The 24,011-nt window shown below is 40.9% G+C and overlaps 1 protein-coding gene across 1 annotated transcript in view; it reads left to right on the forward strand.

The window, feature by feature from the left end:
* The window catches only part of npffr2a (neuropeptide FF receptor 2a), a 31,061-nt gene extending 12,515 nt beyond the window's left edge, over positions 1–18,546 (forward strand). The window contains exons 3-4 of the mRNA XM_005921929.3: positions 3,175–3,274; positions 8,596–18,546. Of these exons, the coding sequence (XP_005921991.1) occupies positions 3,175–3,274; positions 8,596–9,448 (953 nt within the window). The 3' untranslated portion in view covers positions 9,449–18,546. The remainder of the gene's footprint in view (positions 1–3,174; positions 3,275–8,595) is intronic.
* The last annotated feature ends 5,465 nt before the right edge of the window (positions 18,547–24,011 follow it).

Below are 24,011 nucleotides of genomic sequence, written 5' to 3' on the forward strand. Positions count from 1 at the left end.
CGTCTCACAATTATGAAGAATTTTTGGTACATAAACAAGTAAATGTGAGGTTTGGCCTCTCAGGAGCACTCTCTCTGCGATCAGGAAAACAAGTAAAAACTCTAAAATGCAAACAAACAGGTGCATAATGCACATTTTCGAAATGCTGATATCTCCTGGGTGCTCAGCACTCAAATCTATGTGAGCTATGAAACTATAGCTAAGCCCTCAGTGGCTGAAAACACCTAGAAATGCTGTTAAAAGGAGAGGTGATGCAACCAGAGGTAACTTGCCCCTCAGCTCACCTTTCTGAGACATGTCGCTGGCATGAATTTAAAAATGAACATACTAAAATGCGTTTCTGCATTTTTAATTCACATTTTTTCAGCTTTTTTGGAAACGAGACTGGACTCAATGTTAATGGAGGTCAGGGGTCAGGGCTTTAACACAATGAAGTGAAGCAATAAATAAAATGTACAGCTCTCCATTTGACAATGAGACTGTGAAGCTTCCCAACACCAATGAAAAGCAGTGCGATGACGGTTACAGTCATCTTCTTTCAGCTATAGTGATAAGAGGCTCTTGTTTAGCCCATGAGTGCTGTGAAAAGACTGGACTACTCGCAATCTGCCGCAGTTTCTAAGAAAGCTTTCATCTACAGCCCATGTGATGATGCTCTAGTTCACCGTGATTGATGGTATTGAATCTGCATCAGTGCTTACTGGCAATTCAAACTATATGAAAGAGGCATCGCAAGAAGATTAAAGACGCCCAAAATCTGCCTGCTCGTCTGCTCAGCACTGTGAGCAGATTTGGCAGATGCTGTGTAATTTTGGTTAATAACATATTGTGTGTAACAGAAGTGCACTATCGCACTGTATAATATAATTTGGTGAATAGAAATTATTGTAAAAAACAGTAACTGCAGACCTCCAGCAAGAAGGAATTGGTGTTTGAGGATATTTTTTATTATGGAAACAGTAATTAATAATGACACCAGACCGTGTCTGCCGCTTCTAAATCCAGTATGCGGATGGATGGCAGCTCAGGATATCAGCATATTGTCTGCCTACACAGAAGAAATTTGATGAAAGTGGGTCTGTATCTGCCTTATTTAGAGTTTTCTGTTCTGAAAGGGATTAAGAAGCTGAGCGTATTATGTAGACAGCTTGTTAATCTGTTTATTCCTTAAAAAATGAAAAAAAGGAAGACAAGGAGGTAAACATATACACAGTGAAATAAAAATACGCTTTCAGTCCAGTTATTTCTGCCATTATATTTATCTGACATCATCCATGTAAGAGAGCAAACTTCCAGATCGTTGTGCTCCCAGCTGTGCCAGGCTTAATCCTCAAATAATTTACATAGTTCAAAAACAAGACTATCCCCTCCTCTTTCAAATCCCTTATTCTGTTTCCTAGATATACATTTTAATATCTTAAACCAGTAACAGAGATATCCCTTATGTTATTATTAGAAACCGAAAAGAAAAATTATTTCATTATTTTTTTTGTATTTCATTTTGATCAATTAATTTTAATTTCAGCAGGTGGTATCACACTCAAACAGACTGAACAGTGAACACTGGGAAATACATGATTTAAACCTCCCTGTACCACAAAATATTTTTTTTCATTGTAAATAGCTGCGTTATACTTGGTGAGACTCTAGAACTTAAAGAAATATACATATTTTTTAATTATTAGTAATTGTTTGTATGTACTGTTAACATATACTGTTTTATCAAACAGCCTGAGCTTATTAATATTAAAAACCGTAATTTTAACAATAATTCTAACAATAATTCTAACAATGTTTTGACATTTTGTTAAAATTAAAAGTACGCTATGTTTTAGGTAATTAATATACAGTTGTAAATCGTAAATTCAAATGAAAAAAGCAGGAAAGATTGCCATTCATACAGAGTTATTATGTAATTTGTAGGGTGATTCATTGTAAATAATGTTACAGATTTTTCCTGTTGTTTTCAAAGACAATGTGCCATATTACAGTACATTAATATATTTTCAACATATTAGCAGTGTAAAAATAAAAGCAAATCATCATTTTTCAGTTTACAGAAATGTAATGTCCATATTACAATAAATTACTCTTTTTGATTTAATGGTAATTTACCATTTTACAGTTATTAACTGTCATTTTTATGTACATTTCTTACAGTGAGGTTCATTTTCAAACTCAAAGAGCCCCCATCAGATCCCCCAAAACGTAGTAATACTGCTGGTGGGTGGAGATAGAAACACTATTATAAAGTTCCCTGAAAATCTCGTCCTAGAAATGTTTTTCTCGTCACTGTTCAATGCCGATATTTTAAAACTCAGATTTCAGCTTCACTAATAAGAACAACACGCTCTGCCAGGAACCCCGTGAGGTTTGTTAGTCTCATTCAACCTTCATCTGGTTTAACAATTAATTGCAAGTGCAGATAAATGGCTCATATCAACATCCTTCTAGCCTGCTGGCCTCTCGGGAGCTTGTTTGTGCAGTGAAGCTCCTATATGAATGAACTGGAGAGGGATTCACACGTTTTACTGAATGCTTAAAAGCATTTTCTGCAGATTTTACTAAACTATTCTTGCACAAAGGGCTGATTGAGGATTCCTTGAGTACCGTGTTTCTTCTTCCTGTTCACTCTGTACTGATGATTGTCTGCAGGCATATTAAACATCAACACTGCAGGTGTTACTGTTACCAGCATCACTGATTACGTATTGTTCCCAATCAAAACACTTGCTTATGGCATTAAGACAAATCCCCTCAGCTTCAGCGTACACTGGTGAGTTTGTGGGTGTAATCTTTGTTTTCTCGTTTCTTATTCTTTTCCAGAATTTACATAGGTACTGGAAAACTATCATATAGAGCAGTCGTGCCTCTCAGGCCTTTGCATACATGTGGGTCGCATAATTACGTTAGTCCTTCCAGATTAACCGGCAGTGTTTAACACTATGGTCTGGATTATTAAAAGGTTGTTTTGAAAAGTGTTTCCTAAATGGCCTTCTGGCTTTTTCAGAACTCACTGGTTAAATATTTCTTAGAGGAACTGATGGTTTCTTCTGTGTCCCAGAAGTATGCCATTACATGAGAGTCACAGCCTGGGGCTACAGTCATCATGCCAACTGTCACAGTTTGTTGTCTCAGTAGTAAATCAGCTGAGTGCATCTCTCTTGTCAACAGGATGGCCTTTCGGAAGCTTGGTCTGCAAAATGAGCGGCATGGTTCAAGGCATCTCTGTGTCAGCTTCTGTCTTCACGCTCGTCGCTATTGCTGTTGACAGGTAACGTAGATGTATTTTATCTTTTAAGCGGCTTTTGAAAAATATAAAGGTCGCAGCGTCTTTTATGCAATTTGTTCAATATGTGCTTTCCATGAATTTTCCATGAATTTGTGTAATTTGAAGTCCTGTCATGATCCTGGGTTTTTGTGAGCTTGTGATTCCTTTTAGTTGTAAGAGTCTCTCGTTTGGAATCTGTTTGTACTATTTTTATATTCTCGTCCTCCTTTGTCATCCCTCTGTCTCCTCAGTCATGTCCCCCCATCTGTTTGGATTTTTTTTTCTATGTCAGTTCGGTGTTTCTTGTTTCGTGTCAAGTTTGTATATATCAGTCAGTCACCTGTTCACTTAGTTCCTGTTTAATTTGCCAGTCCCTTGTCTCATGTGCTTTGCGTGTAGCTTTGTTTCACTCTGTCATGCTTCCCCTGACTTAGCTCAGCTGTGTTTCCCCGGTGCGTTCCATCTCCCAGATTACCTCTTGTGTATTTGAGCCTTCAGTTCTCCTGCAGTTCCACCCCCAGCTTTATTTAAAACAGTCTTTTAGAGTGAATGATATCATTAAGCTTATGACAAAGCTCAGATGGGTAATAATAATAATAATAATAATAATAATAATAATAATAATAATAATGGGGTGCCGAGAGAAGAACTGTGGTACTGCATGAGGAAGTCAGAGGTATGTGAGGGGGGCATAGGAAAGACAGTGGTACGGTGTGAGGAGTGACAGATGAGTTTAAGTTGAGTGTGGGATCGTTTGCAGTAGTGATGGACAGGTTGACAAGTGAGGCTATGCAGGAGTTTCTGTGGACTATGATGTTTGCAGACAACTTTGAGATCTGCAGTGAGAGTTGGAAGCAGATGGGGGAGAATCTGTAGCGGGGAGGTATGCTCTGGAGAGAAGGGGAAGGAAGGTCTGCAGAAGCAAAACAGAATACATGTGTGTGAATGACAGGGACGCAGAAGCAAAGGTGAACATGTAAGGAGTAGAGATATTGACGGTGGATGAAATGAAATACCTGGGGACAAGCATCCAAAGCGATGGGCAGTAAACAAGAGAGGCGAAGAAGAGTGCACAGGAAGGGTGGAGCAGGTGGAGATGAGTGTCCTTCTATCACAAGAGTGAAAGGGAAGGTTTATAAAATGGTAGGAAGACCTGCTGTGGTGATGGCACTGATAAAAAGACAAGAGGTCGAGCTGAAGATAGTAAAACTTAATTTGGACAGACCAGGAAGGACGGGATTAGAGGGACAGAGGGCTAGCTCAGGTTAAAAGGTATGGAGACAAAGGTAGAGAGGCACGGGTAAGATGGTTTAGGGATGCTGGAGATACTGGACAAAAGATTTTGAATATGAAGCTGCCAGGCAGGAGGAAAAGAGTGAGACTGTGGCAAACTCTAAAAGCAGCAGCCCAAACAAGAAGACGTTGATGACAGTAGGCAAGTAAATGGTAGTGCTCTGATGCAAAGAAACAGGAAACTGCAGTTCTGAGATAATTTTATGGGGATTATCAAAATTCCCATAAAATCCCCTTGTTTCTATACTTTCTGCGGCCCATCTGGCCTGAGTTGGCCCCTGCTGGCCCCAAACACCACAGATAGCTGACATACATCTATTTGTGTCCTCTAATCGAGGATTACACGCATGTCAGTGACGGAAACAGTGGATCCTGTCTCCTCTTTTGTTATCTCGTGTGTGCAGAAATGCACCTAAGCCATCACAGTTAGTTACGTCCTCTTGGTGAGTGTTACAGGAGATTTGGACCATTACAGTAACAGAGTGCATGGGCTGAACAACTACTGAGCAAACAGAGAACCTTTGTGTTCATCCGGTCGTCCTTCTCTCACCAGTCAGGGCAGATGGCCCCGCCCCTCCCTGAGCCTGGATCTGCTGGAGGTTTCTTCCTGTTAAAAGGGAGTTTTTCCTTCCCACTGTCGCCGAAGTGCTGCTCATAGGGGTCATATGATTGTTGGGTTTTTCTCTGTATCTATTATTGTACGATCTATCTTACAATATATATAAAGCGTCTTGAGGCGACTGTTGTTGTGATTTGGCGCTGTATAAATAAAACTGAATTAAAAAATTGAATCGAACCAGAGAATCACCTTAATCTAACTTCTCTCAGCCTTTGGGTATTTAATAGTTGAGCTATTATACCAATAATTTTTTTTTCATTCTCAGACTGTTGCCGTTTTTGCCTCAGCAGGAAATGGAAATGCTACGGCAGTGTTTCCCAACCTTTTGGAGCCGCGGCACATATTTCACATTAGAAAAATCACACGGCACACCACCAAACAAAAGTGTCACAAGAAGCATATTGATCATTTTACACCAGGCACAGTGGAGTTGGCTCGGTTTGTCCCCAGTATACCTTTTTTTGCTTTCTTCTGCCCACTACTCCTGCCTTCATCTGGGTGAGAATTTTCTCCGGGACCAGGTCGGATTGACCACATTTCCTTTTCAAATATGTATCTATTGCTATTACACGCTGGTTATCTCACTCACAGCATGACATTATGTAATTTCTTCTTTGTCATCTGTTTTACTGGCGGTTGGCAACCCATTTAATAAGAGCAGGTAGTTGTGCTGCCCTCTAGTGGAAGAGAATGTAGTTGTTACTCACATCGATCGCTTAGAGTATTAATCAGGTGGAACCGGATAATCTTCCACGGCACACCTATGTGCCGCAGCTACGGAGCATCTGTCAGCTAAAGGAGGAAAGATTTTCTCTTGGGTGCAAAAGGAGACCAAAAACAATCCTTAAAATTGCCTGTAGTGCAGGGTTCTTCATAATGCTTGAAGTTGGAGAATATTGGACTGCAGGTCCAGATCACAGAGACATGTCTCTAAAACACTGCCAGTCTTACTTAGCCATAAGTGGCTACTGTGTAAAGAAGCATTTACATTAAAATTTTATCTGCTTGTTTCCCTCAAGTGGCAAAAAAATAAATTAAAAAACAAAACAACTATCCTGCCCCTTTTTTCAAATTCACCAAATGTCAGTGAAATCTGTTTTGTGATGTCTTGTTGAGAAAGACATAAGCCGGACAGGCTTGTGCAGCTTTATTATCTTTAACTGGCACATGTCTTCATTTGAATTGCTTCATTGCCGTCCACAAAGATGTCAACAGTCGGATGTTAATCCTGCTTAATCGCTTTACAAACCAAAGCAAGAGGCTTTAGAATCCAGTCTGTCGCCAGCACTCGAGCCCCACAAAAAGCCCCACATCCTAAGTGGAGTTAGAAGGTGTAAATATGAGGGTGACAAAAGCTCTGCGTGGTGTAAACTGACAGCGCTGTATATTATCATCTCTCTGTCCTCAGACACTAGACATGCAGCGATATCACTCCATCACTATTTGATATCACTAGAGGCTGTCTGTGCCTCTGGGATGGACAGATTTTGAAATGCTTTGACATACAGAATTGAAAGTCACCTTCAATATCCATCAGCTACATACTTAGAATTAAATTTGAAAGGACAAGGAGACACAGAGCTGTGTGTTGTCACCTTTGCTGTCATTGTTCAGTGAGCCAGTAATCACTCAGTCTCATCTTCTGTGCCTTCACCTTACTGCTGTCACATTACACAGCACTGTATCATCCTGACTAATTTAATACCAAAATATCTTTTCAGTCTACGAGCAACTCATTTTAAACTCCGAGAGTCATGCAGGTTGAATGTTTGCACAGCATCTCCAGTTGGATTGAAGCTTTTGATTATATGTTGTTGTGTTACCGTGAAGTCAGTGGGCAAGACATCTCAGACAATGGCTGGAGAAAAAGGCACAGAAGAAGGAGGGCATTAGCATTTTTGAAGTACCCGGCAGTGACATTTGTAAACACGGAAAAAGCAGACTGGCCCGGGGGAACTTATTTAGTCACTCGTTTATCCAGCGCTGCACGGTGACAGGCATCAAGGGAAAAAAGGGCTTTACTTCACAGTGACATCCACAAAGCAAATTAGCCACACCAAAATAAGTCCAACTGAAACTTTTCAAATACAGTTTGCATGCTTAGACACAATGCAGCTGACATGACTGTCAGATACTGCAAACAAATGGAAAGTGATGGTGTAATGTTTGCATGGAGAGGTGAGAACACGACCATATAAGCTGATTTCTAAATGAATTGTACACTGTAACTATAGCTGGCAAGTGCTCACTTCAGAAGGAGTCAGCACAGTCAAGCCCATTATCATCAATGGAGCTCCAGTGGAGAGGGTGCAGTCCTTCAAGTATCTTGGTGTCCACATCTCCTCAGACCTGACATGGGCTGCCCACATTCAGGTCCAGACCAAAAAGGCTAGGCAGCGCCTGTATCACCTACGACAACTGAGGAAGTTCAGGGTCTCTCCAAAGATCCTCAGGATTTTCTATACAGGCGCTGTGGAGAGCATCCTCACACAGAACATGACATCGTGGTTTGGGAACAGCTGTGTGAAGGACCAAAAAGCTCTCCAGAGAGTGATCCGTACAGCAGAACGCTGCTGCAGGATTGCTCTCCCCCCGCTTCAGGACACCTACACCAGGAGATGCCGGACTAGAGCAGCGCAGATACTGAAGGACCCGTCCCATCCTGGCAACAAACTGTTCCAACTTCTGCAATCTGGTAGAAGGTTCCGCATCTTCCGGGCAAGGACAGAGAGACTCAAGAGGAGCTTCTATCCCCAAGCCATCCGTGCCCTAAACACACACACCCGCCCTCTCACATCATCTATAATTGACTGAGACAGGACTCTTCCAGACACTAAACCAAGGCACAATGTACATTTCAATTCCTTTAATTTTAAATATGTTTATATTGTCTATCCTGTAAAATAGTCAGATGTCTATTCATATTAATGTACAGAATTCACCTGCTTGCTGCTACTACTGCACATTCACCCAGTGTATATACTATAATTTATATATATATATATATATATATATATATATATATATATATATATATATATATATGTTCTTCCCTACACCCCCCATTTTTGCACATGTCGAGGAGCGTGTCAGGCTACATTTCACTGTGTGTTATACTTGTATAACTATGCATGTGACAAATAAAGAACCTTGAACCTTAAAGAACACATTTGTGCTTCTTCAGGTTTTGAACACAAAGGAAAATGACACAAAAATAGTCCTCGTAAACCTTAATGTCCGAATGAGCTAATCAGCAGCATTTATTCAAACAGCATGCCAGGTGCACGGTGACCTTTAGTGCAATATGATGTGAACACCATGTAGCTTTTCAGACGCACATGCTCACGTAGTCAGAAAAAGTATTTTAAATGCCTACATGCATCTTAACATCACCTTTTGTACCCTCTTGCAGGTTCAGATGCATCGTCTACCCATTCAAACAAAAGCTGACCATCTCCACAGCCACGCTGATAATAGTCATCATCTGGGTTCTGGCCGTATCCATCATGTGTCCCTCTGGCGTGATGCTACAAGTGACCAAGGAGCAAACCATCCGGGTGTTGCTGGGATATGATAACAAAACTATTCCTTTTTATTGGTGCAGAGAGAACTGGCCAAACCAGGACATGAGAAAGATTTACACCACAGTCCTGTTTGCCAACATCTATCTTGCCCCTCTTTCCCTCATTGTGATCATGTACGCCCGGATTGGGATTACGCTTTTCAAAACAGCAGTTCCAACGGGAGGAAAGCCGGGCCACGAGAACCGCCACACGGTGTCCAAGAAAAAGCAACGCGTCATTAAAATGCTTCTCATAGTTGCTTTGCTCTTCATCCTGTCCTGGCTGCCTCTGTGGACGCTCATGATGTTGAGCGACTACGCCAGGCTGACTGAGCAGCAGTACAGGATCATCAACATTTACATCTACCCCTTTGCCCACTGGCTGGCCTTCTTCAACAGCAGCGTCAACCCCATCATCTACGGTTTCTTCAATGAGAATTTCCGCAGAGGCTTTCAAGCCGTGTTCAAGTTCAGCCTGTGCACAGCCGACGGCCAGCGGAGGAAAACCTACTCGCACAGGCTGCAGGGAAACTCTGTCCTCCCTGCGAATAATGCACAGACCTGCCTGGAACCCATCTCTCTCAACAGCTTGGAAAAGAACACGTCCAGGCGAGTCAACCATGTCACCGAGCAGGATTTGGTCATGGAGGACCTGGAAAAGGCATCTTGCAGTAGTGGGGGTGTGACTGCAGTGTCTATTTGAGGACGCACACACACACTTTGTTGTAGGCGGTGAGGAAAGATATTTGAATCTTAAATCATGCTGTGCTGTGCCTAAGAAAACCACGAGGCTCCCTTAAATAGATTTTACAAGCGGATGGTGAGCTGGAAAATGTCCAAGATTTCAATACAATACAAGATTTCAAGGCAAGAAAATAAATAAAAATAATAAATACACATCTTTAAGTGACTAGTTTTAAGGGGAACACAGCCTTTGGTTGTAATCTTATCACTTCAGATGCACACGATGTGACACACGTGCAAGGACAGGACTTAATATTCCTGCTGTCCGTTGCAGAATGGTCAATTCGACTTGTCGATATTGCTTTGATAACAGGCTGCTGCACACTTGACATACAGATGGTGTCAAATTAAAGGGGAAAAAAGAGCAGCCAACAACACCATGTAAGATTTCAGCTCCAAAACTGTGACGGAGGGATGAGCGCCATCCTTTCAAAATGCATTTCTAGTCTTTTAATGATTCATAACTTTTTAAGGAGCCCCTGTCAAACTTGAAGAAACTGCCCTGATCACGACAGAAACGTTTCATTATAGGAGACAAAAACAGACGTACAGATGTGATAAATGTCCCCGAAAGCATAAAAGAGCCCCCAGATCCCTTCACAGTAATGCTCAAGTGTTCCTTTAATCTTTAATCTGCACCACATAAAATTTCTGTGTATAAATGTATAAAGATGCATCAAACATGACAGCATGACACTTGCAGAGAAGATTTCAAGATATGTCTTTGCAATGTGGCAAACTACACGAACAGAAGTTCTCCCAACATCTGTCTCGTGTTATTCACTGCTGCTGCTGCTGAAACCTTCGGCAACTTTCAGATCACGAGGAGAAATCCCACGTTGTGTGGTTTGTGTCGCCTAATGTTTGAACTGCTTTATTAAGTCAAACAACATACACGAGATATAAAAGTCAAAGGGCTCAAATGAGGAATAAAGGAGTTGAGAAAAGAAGTGGAGGTTGATGTAGCAACTATTAGTCATCACGATCTTTTATATTCACAGATGCATTAATACATGAGAACAGTTCTTTTTTAAAGCGAGGCATGTTTTTATGCTCTGCTATCACAGCCACAGCATGTCACACTCACTTCAGAGATCAACTAACAAGTAATTTCAGTAAATATGAAATCTTTTTCTATGATTTTTATGCCATTAATCTAGAGGCTGTTTTGTAACCCAGTTTGTAAAAATGGTGCAGAAAGGTGACATCTTTACACTAAGAAAGGCAAGTTTGTGTGAATCAACTCAAAGGAGGAGAAGTAGTAGACTGTAAAGCAGGAGCAATCAGCCTTTAAATAGCCTCAGAGGTGATTGCTGACTGGAGTCAGGTGGCAAACGAGGCTAATCAAAAGCAGCTGTGTCCTGGGGAGAGAGGAGAGTGAGAGAGACAGAGGGGGTAGGAGTGGCAAGAGAGGAGGAGGCGGGGAGAGCGGGCAAACACCCCACCCACACACTCCCACAGCCTCACAGGATGTAACAGTTATGAAAGTAGCCATAATTAAGCAGTTTTTGATCTAACATGCATATGGAGACACGAACGGTCTTTAGGCGTAGCTACGGATGGTTGTCTTTCTGTGTCAGCCCTGCAATCAACCTGTCTCCATGACAGTCGGATAAGCAGCTAAGAGAATGGATGGCCTTCTTTGAAACAGAGTAACTCCAAAACCACAAAGACAGAGAAAACCCTGTTTGTGCAAAAGTGATAATTAAAGGTTGTAAAACTTTAAAAAGGAAGGTTTCCACTTGATTTTGATTAAAGTCCAGCAGCAGAGCAAACACACCAGTAGTTAGGAGAGTTTGCTGCGAGTTCTGATATTCACCAAGATTTTTCTCAGAGACACTGGAGATGGACAAAGAGGCTTAGGTTTGAGAGCCCTGCTATAGAGACTGAATTAAAAATGATAAGCATGTACTTTGCTTATGATAACTAAAATAAGGTCACATAATAAATGTGCTAATGACCTGTTGACATTAAAACATTAGAATCATTATTTGTGAAGATGTTGCTTTGAACTGAAGACAGTTTGTGTCTTTTTATTGACAGAAAGACATTAAGCAGGAAAGATGATACTTGCCAACAGATATTCTGCAGGTGACACATTTACTGGGTTTTTTTATTCGGGCATAAAGCCCTATAGATGGCAAAGAGATGAAAGCTATGATTATCCATTTACAAAATTTTCATTCAGGATTTTACCCTAAAATCTGCTCTGTAAACATCCACACATCAACGTGCAATTATGCACATTATTTATACAGAAACCTTCAATGAGCCCTTTATGAATGTGCCGTGTAAACACATCAAATCTTTTCCTGTCATTTTATTTTTTTAAATCTCTCTGAACCCTGTTGTGCTGTTGTCACACTGTAAATATGATCCAATGAATGACTTCAGTCGCTTTTTGTACTAAATGTCCTTTTTCAAGCAATTTTGAAAATATTCATAGAAAAGATTATAAATCACAGAAAAAGTAAAGCTGTAATCGACAAAAACATCATGATTTTACATTATTTACATTATAAACTCTGGCAGCTGTGAGATCTAAACTAGAACAACTTCAAGGGGTACCTCGGTAAATACACAACACATTCAGATTGCCAACACTTTAATGCTTTGGTCTTGTTGACATCTTTATATGTGTCGATTTATACAAAGGTTAAAATTTAACATTGCTTTATGTAGTTTACCCTTTCAGTAAGCAACATATCTCGTGTTTGCATCTCTCTCCTGCTACAAAACCCCTCAAGTAAGCCTGAACAGTGCAGCAAAGGCTAACCAGGCCAGACATCACTAAATAAAATCACCCAGAAACTCGACTGATTTTAGTCGCTGCTTTTGGCAAAACCACCGCGGGCAAATAGTTACTGCAAATAGCATCAGAGCAACTTCAAATCAGGCTGTAATGAGTTTGCGTACAGTTGGAGTTTACAATGATTTGCAGTCAGTGATCCATTTTGGAAACACTGTCAGCGTTCTCTAACGATGAATGCCTGCAGTGAAATGTGCAGGACAGCTGCTTTTAGGGACAAGGCAGTCACCCAAGAAGTCATGAACCCGCTAAGCCCAATCACTAATATAGCTCAGTGCAGCTGAATCACGTATGCTTGCTGAGACTGCAAGAAAAAAAAAATTCTACATCCCGAAATGAAAAGAATACCACTACATCCAGGATAAGGCATGTGGTGTCAGTTAAGGTAGGCATTATTTACCTCTCAGATAAACATGTTCACAGTCCAATAATTTCCACGTTTTAGATGCTAATTTCATGCAGATTTCTACTGCTGAGTCTTTACAGCACAGATATATACGCACTGATAAAATGCCATGTAATGTGATACAATTCAGTTTTAAAGTTGAGCTCTACAACCTAAAATTTCTTCATATCGCTCCAACCTTTAGCTTTAGTGTGAATATGTCATGTTTTAAAAAATCAAAACATCAGATTATTGCAAAATCAGCAGAAGCCTTTCAGCACAGCAGGTTGTAGCTCTTTGCCTGCTGTGAGTAAGTGCACAGTGATCACTGCCGTCCCAGAGGGAAATAAATGGATCCACTAATGCTAAAAAACTCTGACACTTCTCACAGGCAGGCAAACTTACGCTTGACAAGTTGTCCACATCAACCAGTTCAGTAAATGGATATCCACGTGCACGTCGAAACTAACTGAACTTACAAGACAAACACATTTAGCCTGAAAGTGGCTGCTTCCCTGCAGTTGACCGGTGCGCGGTCTCAGCATGATGAATGAATGAATGAATGAATGCAAGGCTCAGAGGTGACATCCATCCGACACTTTTTTTGTGTGCACTGGGCACAATGTACTGGACTCGATGTCATCAATTATTGCTATATGAGAGTCATTGTCCCAAAAAATTAGGTTTTCGACGATTAGATGAAGACCAAGTCTCTGTCTTGTTTAGAAATATCAAAAACAAACTGCCATCTTTACACTGTTTTATTATGGTGCCAGACATGGTTTCCAGGCATTTTATAACTCCCGCTAACCTTTACACTGCAGTCACACCCTTGGTCTTTGTGGTCATAATGTATTCTGTCATTTAATGTAACTGCTAACAACATAACCGCTGACCTCGACATGTCTGCTGAAGAGGGTGCATGTCTCCCTTTAGACCCTGATTTGACCCCAAACAGCCTGCTCACTTCTTCACTTCATACTGCTACTCAAATTCAACTTTGTGCCATATTGATTATACATGCCGAAAGAATTCATAATTCACTGTAGAGAGGAAAAAAATGCAGCGTGAATGTGGGCAAAGAAACATATACTCAGCATAGCGGAGTGTTTTTTAAGTTAGAGCATTGGGTGCCACTGGTCCTTTAATCAAATCAGTACTTCAAATATGAATTCTCATGAAATAATAATAAAATTTGCATGAGTCTTGAGCCACCACTCATTTCTTCATATTTAGCTGGGAAACCAGTGCAGGGATTTATGGACAGCATAAACTGAAATACAGTGTATAAGACAAGCTTTATTCATTCTTGTTATTTCTTTAAGTAGTCTTCAGGAATAGTTCTCCAGGCTCCCGCAAGGACATTCAAAGCTCTTCTCTGAATGCCTTTTATTCCGGTGTCCGTCAAGACGTTCCCAGTCTGCTTTAATATATTGTTCCAGTGTGCGTTTTTCTATCCTGGTATGCTTTTACTGCATAGGCACTGTGTTTGGGATCACTGTCATGCTGAAAAATGTAGCGATTGCTAATCCACGTGCTTTTCAGATGGTGGTTCAATTTTCCGTGCTCGTAATTCATCAATTCTGAGAAGATCTCCAACATCACTGCTTGAAATGCAGCCTCAACCATGGCAGCGCTCCTAAACCATCACAGTTATACCGTTTAGGTTTAGGTTCATCGCACCATCAGACCTGTTGCCACTGATTTGTGTGTAATTTCTCTAACCTCAGCCTTTTCCCACCGTTTCCCCTCAAAAATGGCTTCCTGGCAGCCAACGTGTCCACTGAGACCATTTGTGATGAGACTAGTGAGCAGTATATGGATGGAGGGCCAGATGGATCTCAAGTCCTGAAGAGACGCATCTCTTTCTAAGGACCTGACTTTTAGATACTGTTCAGCTGCTGCAGATATTTCATCCCTCGATTAAAGTGCAGTTTTTACACTTAACACTGACCTATGAGTCATTCAAGTGTCTTAACAAAGCAACAAAAGCATTGCTCTAAAATAATCAGAGGATTGAAATGAGTGAAAAAGCAGTCAATGTCCAAAGAAAAACTTTGAAAGACTTTCAGAAAGCCTGGAGAAGGTTTGCTTTAAAAGAATGAGAAGAAAATCTGGCTTCTTGGAAGCAAAAATAAAGAACTGAAGAGTGGCTCAAGAGCGCTTAAAATGTAAGTTAAGACTGGGTAATCTGGGTACTTACGAGATCTAAACTTGGATCCAAAGTGCATGTAGCAAATCCAGCCTCTCTTATCCAAGCAAGCCACAGCATGGATACATCACAGCCACAACAAGGTTGTTTTTTTTAAATATTAATGCTAATATAATGAACAAGTTTCGCTACAGCGTCCAAATTACACATTTTATAGCATCATTCCTGGTTTAACTTCTTAAAAAGAAAAAATAAATACCTGCAGAAAAATAAACACTGTAAATATTAAATGAACAAAACCAAGATCCAGATGGTGCATTTGATAATTAATACCAAGACATCAGACAATACTCACATATTTTTGTTTTTCAGCTTCAAAGTACTAGTTGTACCATTAGTTAAGCCAAAAATAGACATTGGTTCCACATTTTGGTGCGTTTCTCATTTTGTTATGTAGCCGTTACACTTTTCTCTGATTCAAGCAGTGAGCTGTTTTGATTTTACTGCCAAAGACGTCAACAATAACTTAAACACGACAACACTGCTGAGGTACACAACACTCCAGCAAACACATTTAGCACAAACATGTGTGAAGGTCCAGTTTTGAATGTAATGAATTTGTACTTTTTGGTGCCTGTGGTGAAAAAAATAATCACGTTGCAATGAATTACTGTGAAATACTTTTTGCGATCTCTTGGTACCTTTGTGTAGCTTGCATGTGACTATTTTGTGTAGTAGCATGTGTGTTCTTTTGTGTTTGTGTTCGTAAATATTGTTTATTTAATGGGACACAAATGTGGACTTTTTTAATAGAATGGAGATTGTAGGTTTTTACTGAAGGCGAGGAAGCGAACGGTGTCCTATTTTAAATTGTGAAGGGCTATTCATCAGATTATCTATTACCTCTGTGATTGTCAGCACAAAGTTTAGGCAAGGTTTATAATCAAGTTTCTAATGAAATGTCTTAATGCCTCTAATTCATGCCAATAGTGGTAAAATAACAATTTCTTGACACGTTTGTTATATATTAGGGAGACCAGAAGTTTAATGACCAGATTTAAACAGATGTGCCTCTGAAAAAGCCTGATGACATTAAAACAGACAGACCTGCGACAAATCTTAGACACTTTATTGGCTACACCTGTTCAGCTTATTAACAGAGATTTCTAAGCATCCAGGTGTGCAGACATGTTCGGTGTGACCAACTGAAGGTTGTTGGTGCCAGATGGGCTGGTCTTTTTCACCCCCCCGGATTTTCCCCACAAACCATTTCTATGGTTTACAGAGAACCTGGAAGCAGAAGGGCTACAGAAACAGAAGACCAGAGCCACTTCTGTCAGCTGAGAACAGGAAACCCAGGCTACAAACTCACCAATATTGGCTGACTGAGCCATCCATCTGCTTCTCCGGGGTAGCAGCCTAAGCAGAGAACCCCAGACCTCTCTCTCCCTGCCCACCTTGTCCGGCGGAACACCAAGGCTTTCCCAGGCCAGCCTTGGGGGGTCTGCCCCAGGGACTCCTCCAGGTGGGACATGTCCAGAACACCTCACCCACGAGGTGCCCAGGAGGCATCCTTATCAGACCTGATCCACCTCAACTGGCTCCTTTCGAGATACTTAAAGTCCTCCACTTGGAGCTTGAACTCATCCCTGACCCAGAGTGGGCACTCCACCCTTTTCCGGCTGAGAACCATGGCCTCAGATTTGGAGGTGCTGATTCTCATTTCCACCGCTTCACACTCGACCATGAACCGTTCCAGTGCGAGCTGAAAGCCATCACCCGATGAAGCCAACAGAACCACATCATCTGCGAAAAGCAGAGATGAGATTCTGAGGCCACCGAAGTGAAAGCCCTCTGACACTTGGCTGCACCTTGAGTACAACAGAATTGGTGACAAAGACCAGCCCTGCCAGAGTCCATCACCCACTGGGAAAGAGTCCGACTCGGATTCATAATATTAAGATGGAAAGGATATTTCCTTGGTCCACTTTGGGGCCATTATCACCAGCTGACCTTTGTTTAAACACCTCATGCCGACCTGTGGCAAAATGAGGTTCAGCCTAGTACTCCACGGTGTATCTAATAAAGTGGCCTAGTGACATCATTTACAAAAGAAAAAAAAAAAAAAAGGGGGGGGGGGGCATTTGTGACCTGGTGTGGCACACATGGCAATCTAACCCATGATGACTTATGCACTGCCTTATTGGAGATAATGAATAAGAGAAGCATCTTCTTACGCAGACCAGTCTGAACGTGGTCTCAAACTGGTTGCTAGTGACTTTATGGCAGCCACTTTGTGTTCTCATATGATTTGCTACCTGTGATATGACGTACTTGTAGCTTAATGCTTAGCTATGTAGACTGAGACGAACAGTCTGTGTTGTTGTTGCTGACGGGAAGGATGGTGAGACTTCGTGAGTGCAAAGCATATGCTCTGAATTCATCCCATCCTGAAAGGAGCTAGATGTGTCTTCAAGGTCCGTGAACGCTGCTCCACTGTACGACGCACACGCTGTAGTACTATTTATTTATAAAAACAAACACAGGATTACTCTGGTCTATTTTTTGATAGTGTCTTTGAGAAAAGATGCATATTTGTCCAAAATGGTTCATTATTTCTCTTTTAGTCTACAAATTTCTATTCTCCCTTTTTTTTCCTCTAATGTCGTCCAGCTGTCTAGTGAGAATTAATGTCTATGTACAGTGATCAAAAATGATCAAGTATGTTAAAATGACTCATTAACATGACCTGAAATCTATAGACGGTCACGACTTCTAATTTTTCTTGTAGTTAAATGATTTAAAATGAATTCATTTATGTGACTGCCTTAGAATAATGTGTAAATGGTGTCCAGTGAATATCGGAAAGCAATTTCCCAACTAAGCTCATTCCTGCTTTTTAAGCTAGTCTGGAATAGTGAGTGATTTTGGACAGAATCTCTGTTTAATGCTTTTCTGATTTCTTTTTGTTCTACTTTCAAAAGCTGATACTTGCCTTCCATCTCTGTTTTATATGCTCAGTGACCAGAACAATAGAGTCTCTGCTTAGTACCACCTTGAAGCACCACTGGCTCGAGGGGAGTTCAGAGACAATAAGTATTCTGGCAATGCACAAAAGCAGAAGTACAGTTCAAAATTAATATGCTCCCGAGTCTAATGGCAAACTAATTTCCTTGAACATTCCTACAACTATTCTTTGTTTATCTTCTTATAATGACAGGATAAAGTGGCTTTTCAGTGTCTACTTAGCATTAAACTGCTTAATGTGTTGAAACTAAGGCAGCTTTATATGTTCAGCACATGCCCCATTTTCTTAATTTATTATGTGCCTCTGATGTTTTGCTGCTTTTTGCAAAAATTCTGCAGGGCATGACTCAAGCTAATCATTTCCATGATTAGATGAACCAAAGCTGTGCCAAGTGAAAGCCCTCCATCTCCAGCGTTCATTCCACATTGACAGAAAACACCTTCCTTCACAGACCAGTAGTTTCATTGTTCTGATCACTGAGTGTATATTCCCTTAAGGACCCTAATTGTGTTAGTGTTGAATCAGTGGGGAAAAGTGGTGGTTGTGTGTATGCTTTTTTTTTCTGTCTTTTTTTCCTCTTTAAATCAAGTGATATTTCAACATGCCCAGACCGTGTGAGGGTGTATCTGTGTTTTTGTGAGCAACAAAACATCCAAATGGTCATGAATAAAGATAATATTGTACAAACGTCTTGTGCAAATCTGTTGCCAGCTGCACATACAGAAATTCCCATTATCATTATCCAGCCGGAACCTCAGACTGGAAGAAATGACTTCACAAATAGTGACAATGTTGCTGCAGAAATGAGTTCAAATATGAAAACGATGCTTGGCGGCCCTGCATCTGTGTCAGGAACGTTATCAGAATACAACCAGCTGAGTGAAGTCTAACCACAAAGAGATGCAGATGACTTTAGCATAGATGGAACATAAAGAGTTTTTAGATATTTGATGGCAATTATGTCTGTTGAGAGTGATTGCAATCAGTCTGAGTTGGAGCACAATGACTTGGAGGTTGCCTCCCACTAGGTGACCCGTGTAATTCCCTTGCAATTGAATGTAGGAATTTTGGCAACCAAGTGGTCACCGAGAGGTTGAGCGTGCAACCTCCTCAACCTCTGGTTAGTTGCTGCAACTACTTCAACTTAATTCAGGGAAGAAAAAATTGTTGTCTCAAGTACCAATAAGCACTATTGACAATATTTTGAAATGCACCTAGTAAATAAAATAAAGTATAGAAGAATTTGTCAATACACATAATTTAACTTAACTTCAGTTACTCTTTATATTTTATGTGCTGTATCCGAGGCTTCTAAAGGTTTCATTTTGTCTTAGGTTTCAGTGTCCATGAAAAACATCTAACATCACCAATAAAACTATACAGGTGCAAAAGATTCTATAAAAATACAAATATAATACAAAAAACACTGGCCACATTTTCTTGAGGTAATGTGAATCACTCTACAGATGCACATTTTGATGTCATACTCACAGATGATGCACTGCTTAGTTAACATTTCTTAGATAAATGAGGATACACCAGACTGAACCTAATTTAATCTTGCAGATCATCACAAGCAGCCGCTGCAATTTCGGCCATGTGAGAAAACTTCAAAGATGGACGGATGCAGGTCGACCACTCATTCAAAACTTTTTTTTCTCTGTGAAACACCATTGGTGATGATTTTAAAAAGTTCAAGTTTACAATTCAAAGTTTAAAAAACACAGCCATGTCTTGTTCATAACAAAACGAGCCACCTATTTTTAATAGTGCGAACAAACAAACCTAAAAATTGCCAAGATTATATTGAGCTACATTGTTCAAAACATTTGGAAGTTTTCCTTCAGTCTACTTGAAACAGTGCTTGGTGCATCACCTCTCCTTGTTAACAGCCTGAAAATCAACGCATCCAACAGTGTTGTAGGACTGTCCTTCAGTGCTGGCCCCCCACAGGGGCTGTGTGTTGACTTCACAGCAGTGAGGCTTACCGTGTGGGGGGAAATATATAGAGATGAAGAGATGCTGTTCAGAGAACACATCCACCTCTGAACAGAAGAAGTCACCATCGACTGTAGTAGGAAGAAAATCTTTATAGGAACCGTGTGCTGCAGATTTCTAAGTGTGCAAATAGTTTACAGCCTATTGTGGATCACTAACGCATTCTTGTAATCAGAAACGCTCAGAGCATCATCAGACAGACCAACTTTAATGGGGAACCACTGGTGTCCATCTACTACTGTTCACTGGGATACTGCTATATTACTGCAGCCCTGCAGGGATGACTGGCTGTTCCTTAGCAGACAGGGGAGTGCACTAGAAGGTCATTTCTCCACCCAGAAAATTACTGCCTGCCTTCTTCCCGTCCTTGAATTTATCCACACCATCTTGCTGCCTCAGAAGACCCAGGGATATATTACACAAAAAACATACAAAAGAAAGAAAAAGAGCATTCGGGACTTCTGCTCTCATGAAAGTGCTACAGACAAAAATCTAAACAAGAACAAATAAAAGTTTTTAATCCTGAAGTGGAGTGCAGAGACTTTTACAGAGAGGCAACCAGAGACAGTGAACGAGCTGCTGAGCCTGCACCGGTTCAACTCGCGTCTCCTCTAAATCATCAAGGCGTTCTTTGCTAATCTGCTAACAGAGTTATTCAAAGTTTCTTCACTCTGCACCCCATCTTCTCTCAAAATAGCCAAGATGCTCAGTAAGGGAAAGCGTATCTGTTGTGATGATAAATCACAGAAGCTCATCTTATACTAACGATAGTTGTGTTCTCACACAAAGCGCAACTGATCTCAGAGCAGTGAAAGCAGAGCCAGTGGCAACTTGTGTGGCATGCTAATCTCCCATCAGTCTCCACTCCACCACAAGTATGCAAAAACAAATTAGCTGAATTTGCTGGCCTCTCAGCTTGAGAAGTTCCACGTAGCATTAATAATAAGAGACAGATCGCCTGTCAAACAGCAAACCACTGGTCTAATCTCAATTATTTTTCAATGTGACCCTAAATAAAAAAAAAACAACAACCCAAAAAACCCCAAAACAAATGTGCAACATCTTTCTTGGTTTCTTTACAGAAGTATAAAATACAAACTTCGCATTAAGTGGCATTTTAAATGTTTCTGTTCTTCGCATTAATAATCTGAGGTATGCAGACAACGTCAACATCTGAAGAAAACGTGACCGGAAAACATCGTAAACGAGAAGAATGAAGAAGTGTGACTGTTCCCGAATGTGAAGACAACTGAGACACTGGTCATGTCCAAAAACACAACCCAACATGTAACATCAGACTACAAAAACTCAACAAGTTCAGTTTTTTGGGTAAGACTGTGAGCAGTGACACTAGATCGTTGCATGAAATTAAGATTCGGATTGCAGCAGCAAAGCTGGCTTTCACTGACAAGATTTTAATCAACCAACAAATTTCTTCTGAGACAAGACAGAGTTCTAGATGCATACATTACACCAGTCCTCATGCATGGAAGTGAAGTGCAGACATTTTTTTTAAAAAGTGTAAAAACCATCAGTGCAGCAGAAATGTGGTTCATCAGACTGACTAATGAGTTTTAGAAAAGAGCAAACACCCAAAGATCATTATGTAAAAAGATCTGAGGGAGTCTTTGGATGAATTATGAGAAGAGGAGGATTGTAATATGATGTCACATTGGCAAAAATGAAAGGGAAAAGAAGCGGAGGCATAAGGAGAGAAGCCATCACTGAATGAATGAAAGAGTGGATGAAGAAAACTCCAATAAGTGCTGTACTGTGTGAGAGGGCATCTCGCACAGGACCACCGGCACCATTTGGCAAGAGAAGTTTTTCTGGATCAAAATTAAGGAAACATTGTTCCTATGTATTCTGAAGCCTGTTAAAGTACTCATTAACTAGTGAGAGAGTAGTGGTTTACACATTCATCTAACAAGCAGAAGATCCCTGGTTTGATCCCAGCAGAGACACCAATACCATTACATCAGGCGTCCAAATCTGCCAAATCAAACATGTTGAGCTACTCACTGTGGCACCGTGTGATGAAGGAAATGTCCAAAAGTAATGCTCAATTTATGAAACTTCACATAAACATGTTCAGAACTTCTTCTCGCTCTTCTTCAGATACACTGTGTCTGCAGAGGAGAAGTAACATCATCTACGCCTACGCAGCGTTGCGGTTCTGTCTGTGCCACAGAGTATGCTTTACAGCAGGATACAGAATATGGACCTGAATCATGCCAGCGAAATGACACCCACAGCTCGTCAGAGCTACCAGCTACTGTTATTGTAGGCGTCACAGATAGACTGTAGGCTTTCTGTTGCCATCCACCTTTCATGCAGCGCAGCAGAATCAAAATTACAGCAAGCAGAGTTTTGCAGTTGCACAGATAAATATTCCCGTGATTGGAAGTTTTAGGGTTGTGTCTGCTTTTCAGGGAATACAGGCGACATAAAACATCGGCCTCTGGGAAACTAATGGGCAGTTTTCATGAGAGACTAAAACTAAATTGCTGAGCAATGATTTCATTTTTTTTTTAATCACATCAGGGATTTTTTCCCTCCCACTTCTCCTCATGTCAAAAAGCTTCCTGCCAGGGCGAGGTAGCAGTGAGCTTTTACACTTCAATCACCCATAACAGTCTGACGGTAACAACTTCCTTCTGCCTCAGAGTATTAAAGATTCTGTGCCACTGAGAATCCAGCGATGATTTTGACCCAGCTTTTTGAGTTGTTACCTTTTGGTTTATTTTTGAATGATGGATTATTCTTTAGGTTTCTCTGGTCTTTGTGTTTCAGTTATCTTGCTGTTATGGATTGTTTTCTCAGTCTCTTGTGGTGGTGGTGATGGATATGATGATGATAGATTATTATTAGTTTCATGTTTCTGTGTATCTGTATTTAAGGATTTGTTGTTTCATGTATAGTTCAGGTCCACGTGTCATTTTCTGTCTCTCTGTCGGGTCTGCGTCTTTGTTTAGTGTTTTCTTGTTTCCTGTTTTATTGTGAAGGTCTATGTCTTGTGTCAGTGTGTGCAGCTTTGCTCCCCCTGTCTCGTTAGTCAGGGAGACACAGCTGGGAGACACACCCCCAGCTGTGACTCCCTCCTGTTGCCCGTTCCCTGATTACCACCCTGTGTATATAGCCCTGTGTTTTCCTGCCGCACCTTCAGATTATGCCTGTGTGTTTTTCGTGTTCAGTACCATTGCTCAGTTTGTTTTGTTTTCTGCCAGCAAATAAAGCTGATTTTTTTTGAGTTACTACTCAGTGTTCGAGTCCTGCCCGCACACAGAGCCCTGACAGATGACGGCTTTACCCACCAGCGCCTGACAGCTGTCATTGACAGCAGGAGGGGAAATACAGTAAAAGCAATATGTTGTTATCATGTTCTGTCTGCACAGGCTCTGGGTGTTTGTTTCTGCCACGACATTCAGAGCTGAGCTCTACAAGCAGAGTGTCCGATTCTTCCATTAAACAGCAGTATTTCATCTGAATTTTACAAAGAAATCAGAGCGTCCACTCTTTCTGGGTTGTCCCACAACATTAGCCTCTCCCCCGAGCATCATAAAGCTGTAGTGTATTCCCATATCCCATTTGTACAAAGAAGCACTTTACTGTATTATTTTAATCAATATTTGATACAAATGCAGCATTTCTCCCTGTATTCCCACATCCCATCTGTATAGAAACTGTCGAGGTACAGCTGTGTGGCAGGCAGGATGTAGGACCCTAACGCAAAACAGTCAACGTAGGAATAAATGTAAAGAGGCTGTTTTATTGCAGTTGCATGCTTTGCACAAAAATGAACTTGCAAAAACCAAACTAGAAACTGGGAACTAATAACAAAAACACTGGGAAACCTGGAAACTAGAGACAGAGATCTCAGGGAGAACGGAAGGAGACACAACATGGTGAGGGGACGACGCAACACTGACAGAGAGAAACACAGGGCTAAAATACACTGAGGGATGACGAGGGACTGGGACACAGGGGGAGAGCTGTGGGAGCAATCAAACACAAGACAAGGGGAAAGCAAAACTAGGCTGTGTCCAAATTCAGGAGAAGGATGCTTCAAATGCCATATTTGGAGGCAATGATGTCACAGCAACGCAACGAAGGCTGTCCAAATTAGAAGAGTCCTCGAATGTGATGTCCA

Source organism: Haplochromis burtoni, unplaced genomic scaffold (genome assembly GCF_018398535.1).
Source record: "Haplochromis burtoni strain Fernald_Lab_line unplaced genomic scaffold, NCSU_Asbu1 Contig_43, whole genome shotgun sequence".
Taxonomy (NCBI): Eukaryota; Metazoa; Chordata; class Actinopteri; order Cichliformes; family Cichlidae; genus Haplochromis; species Haplochromis burtoni.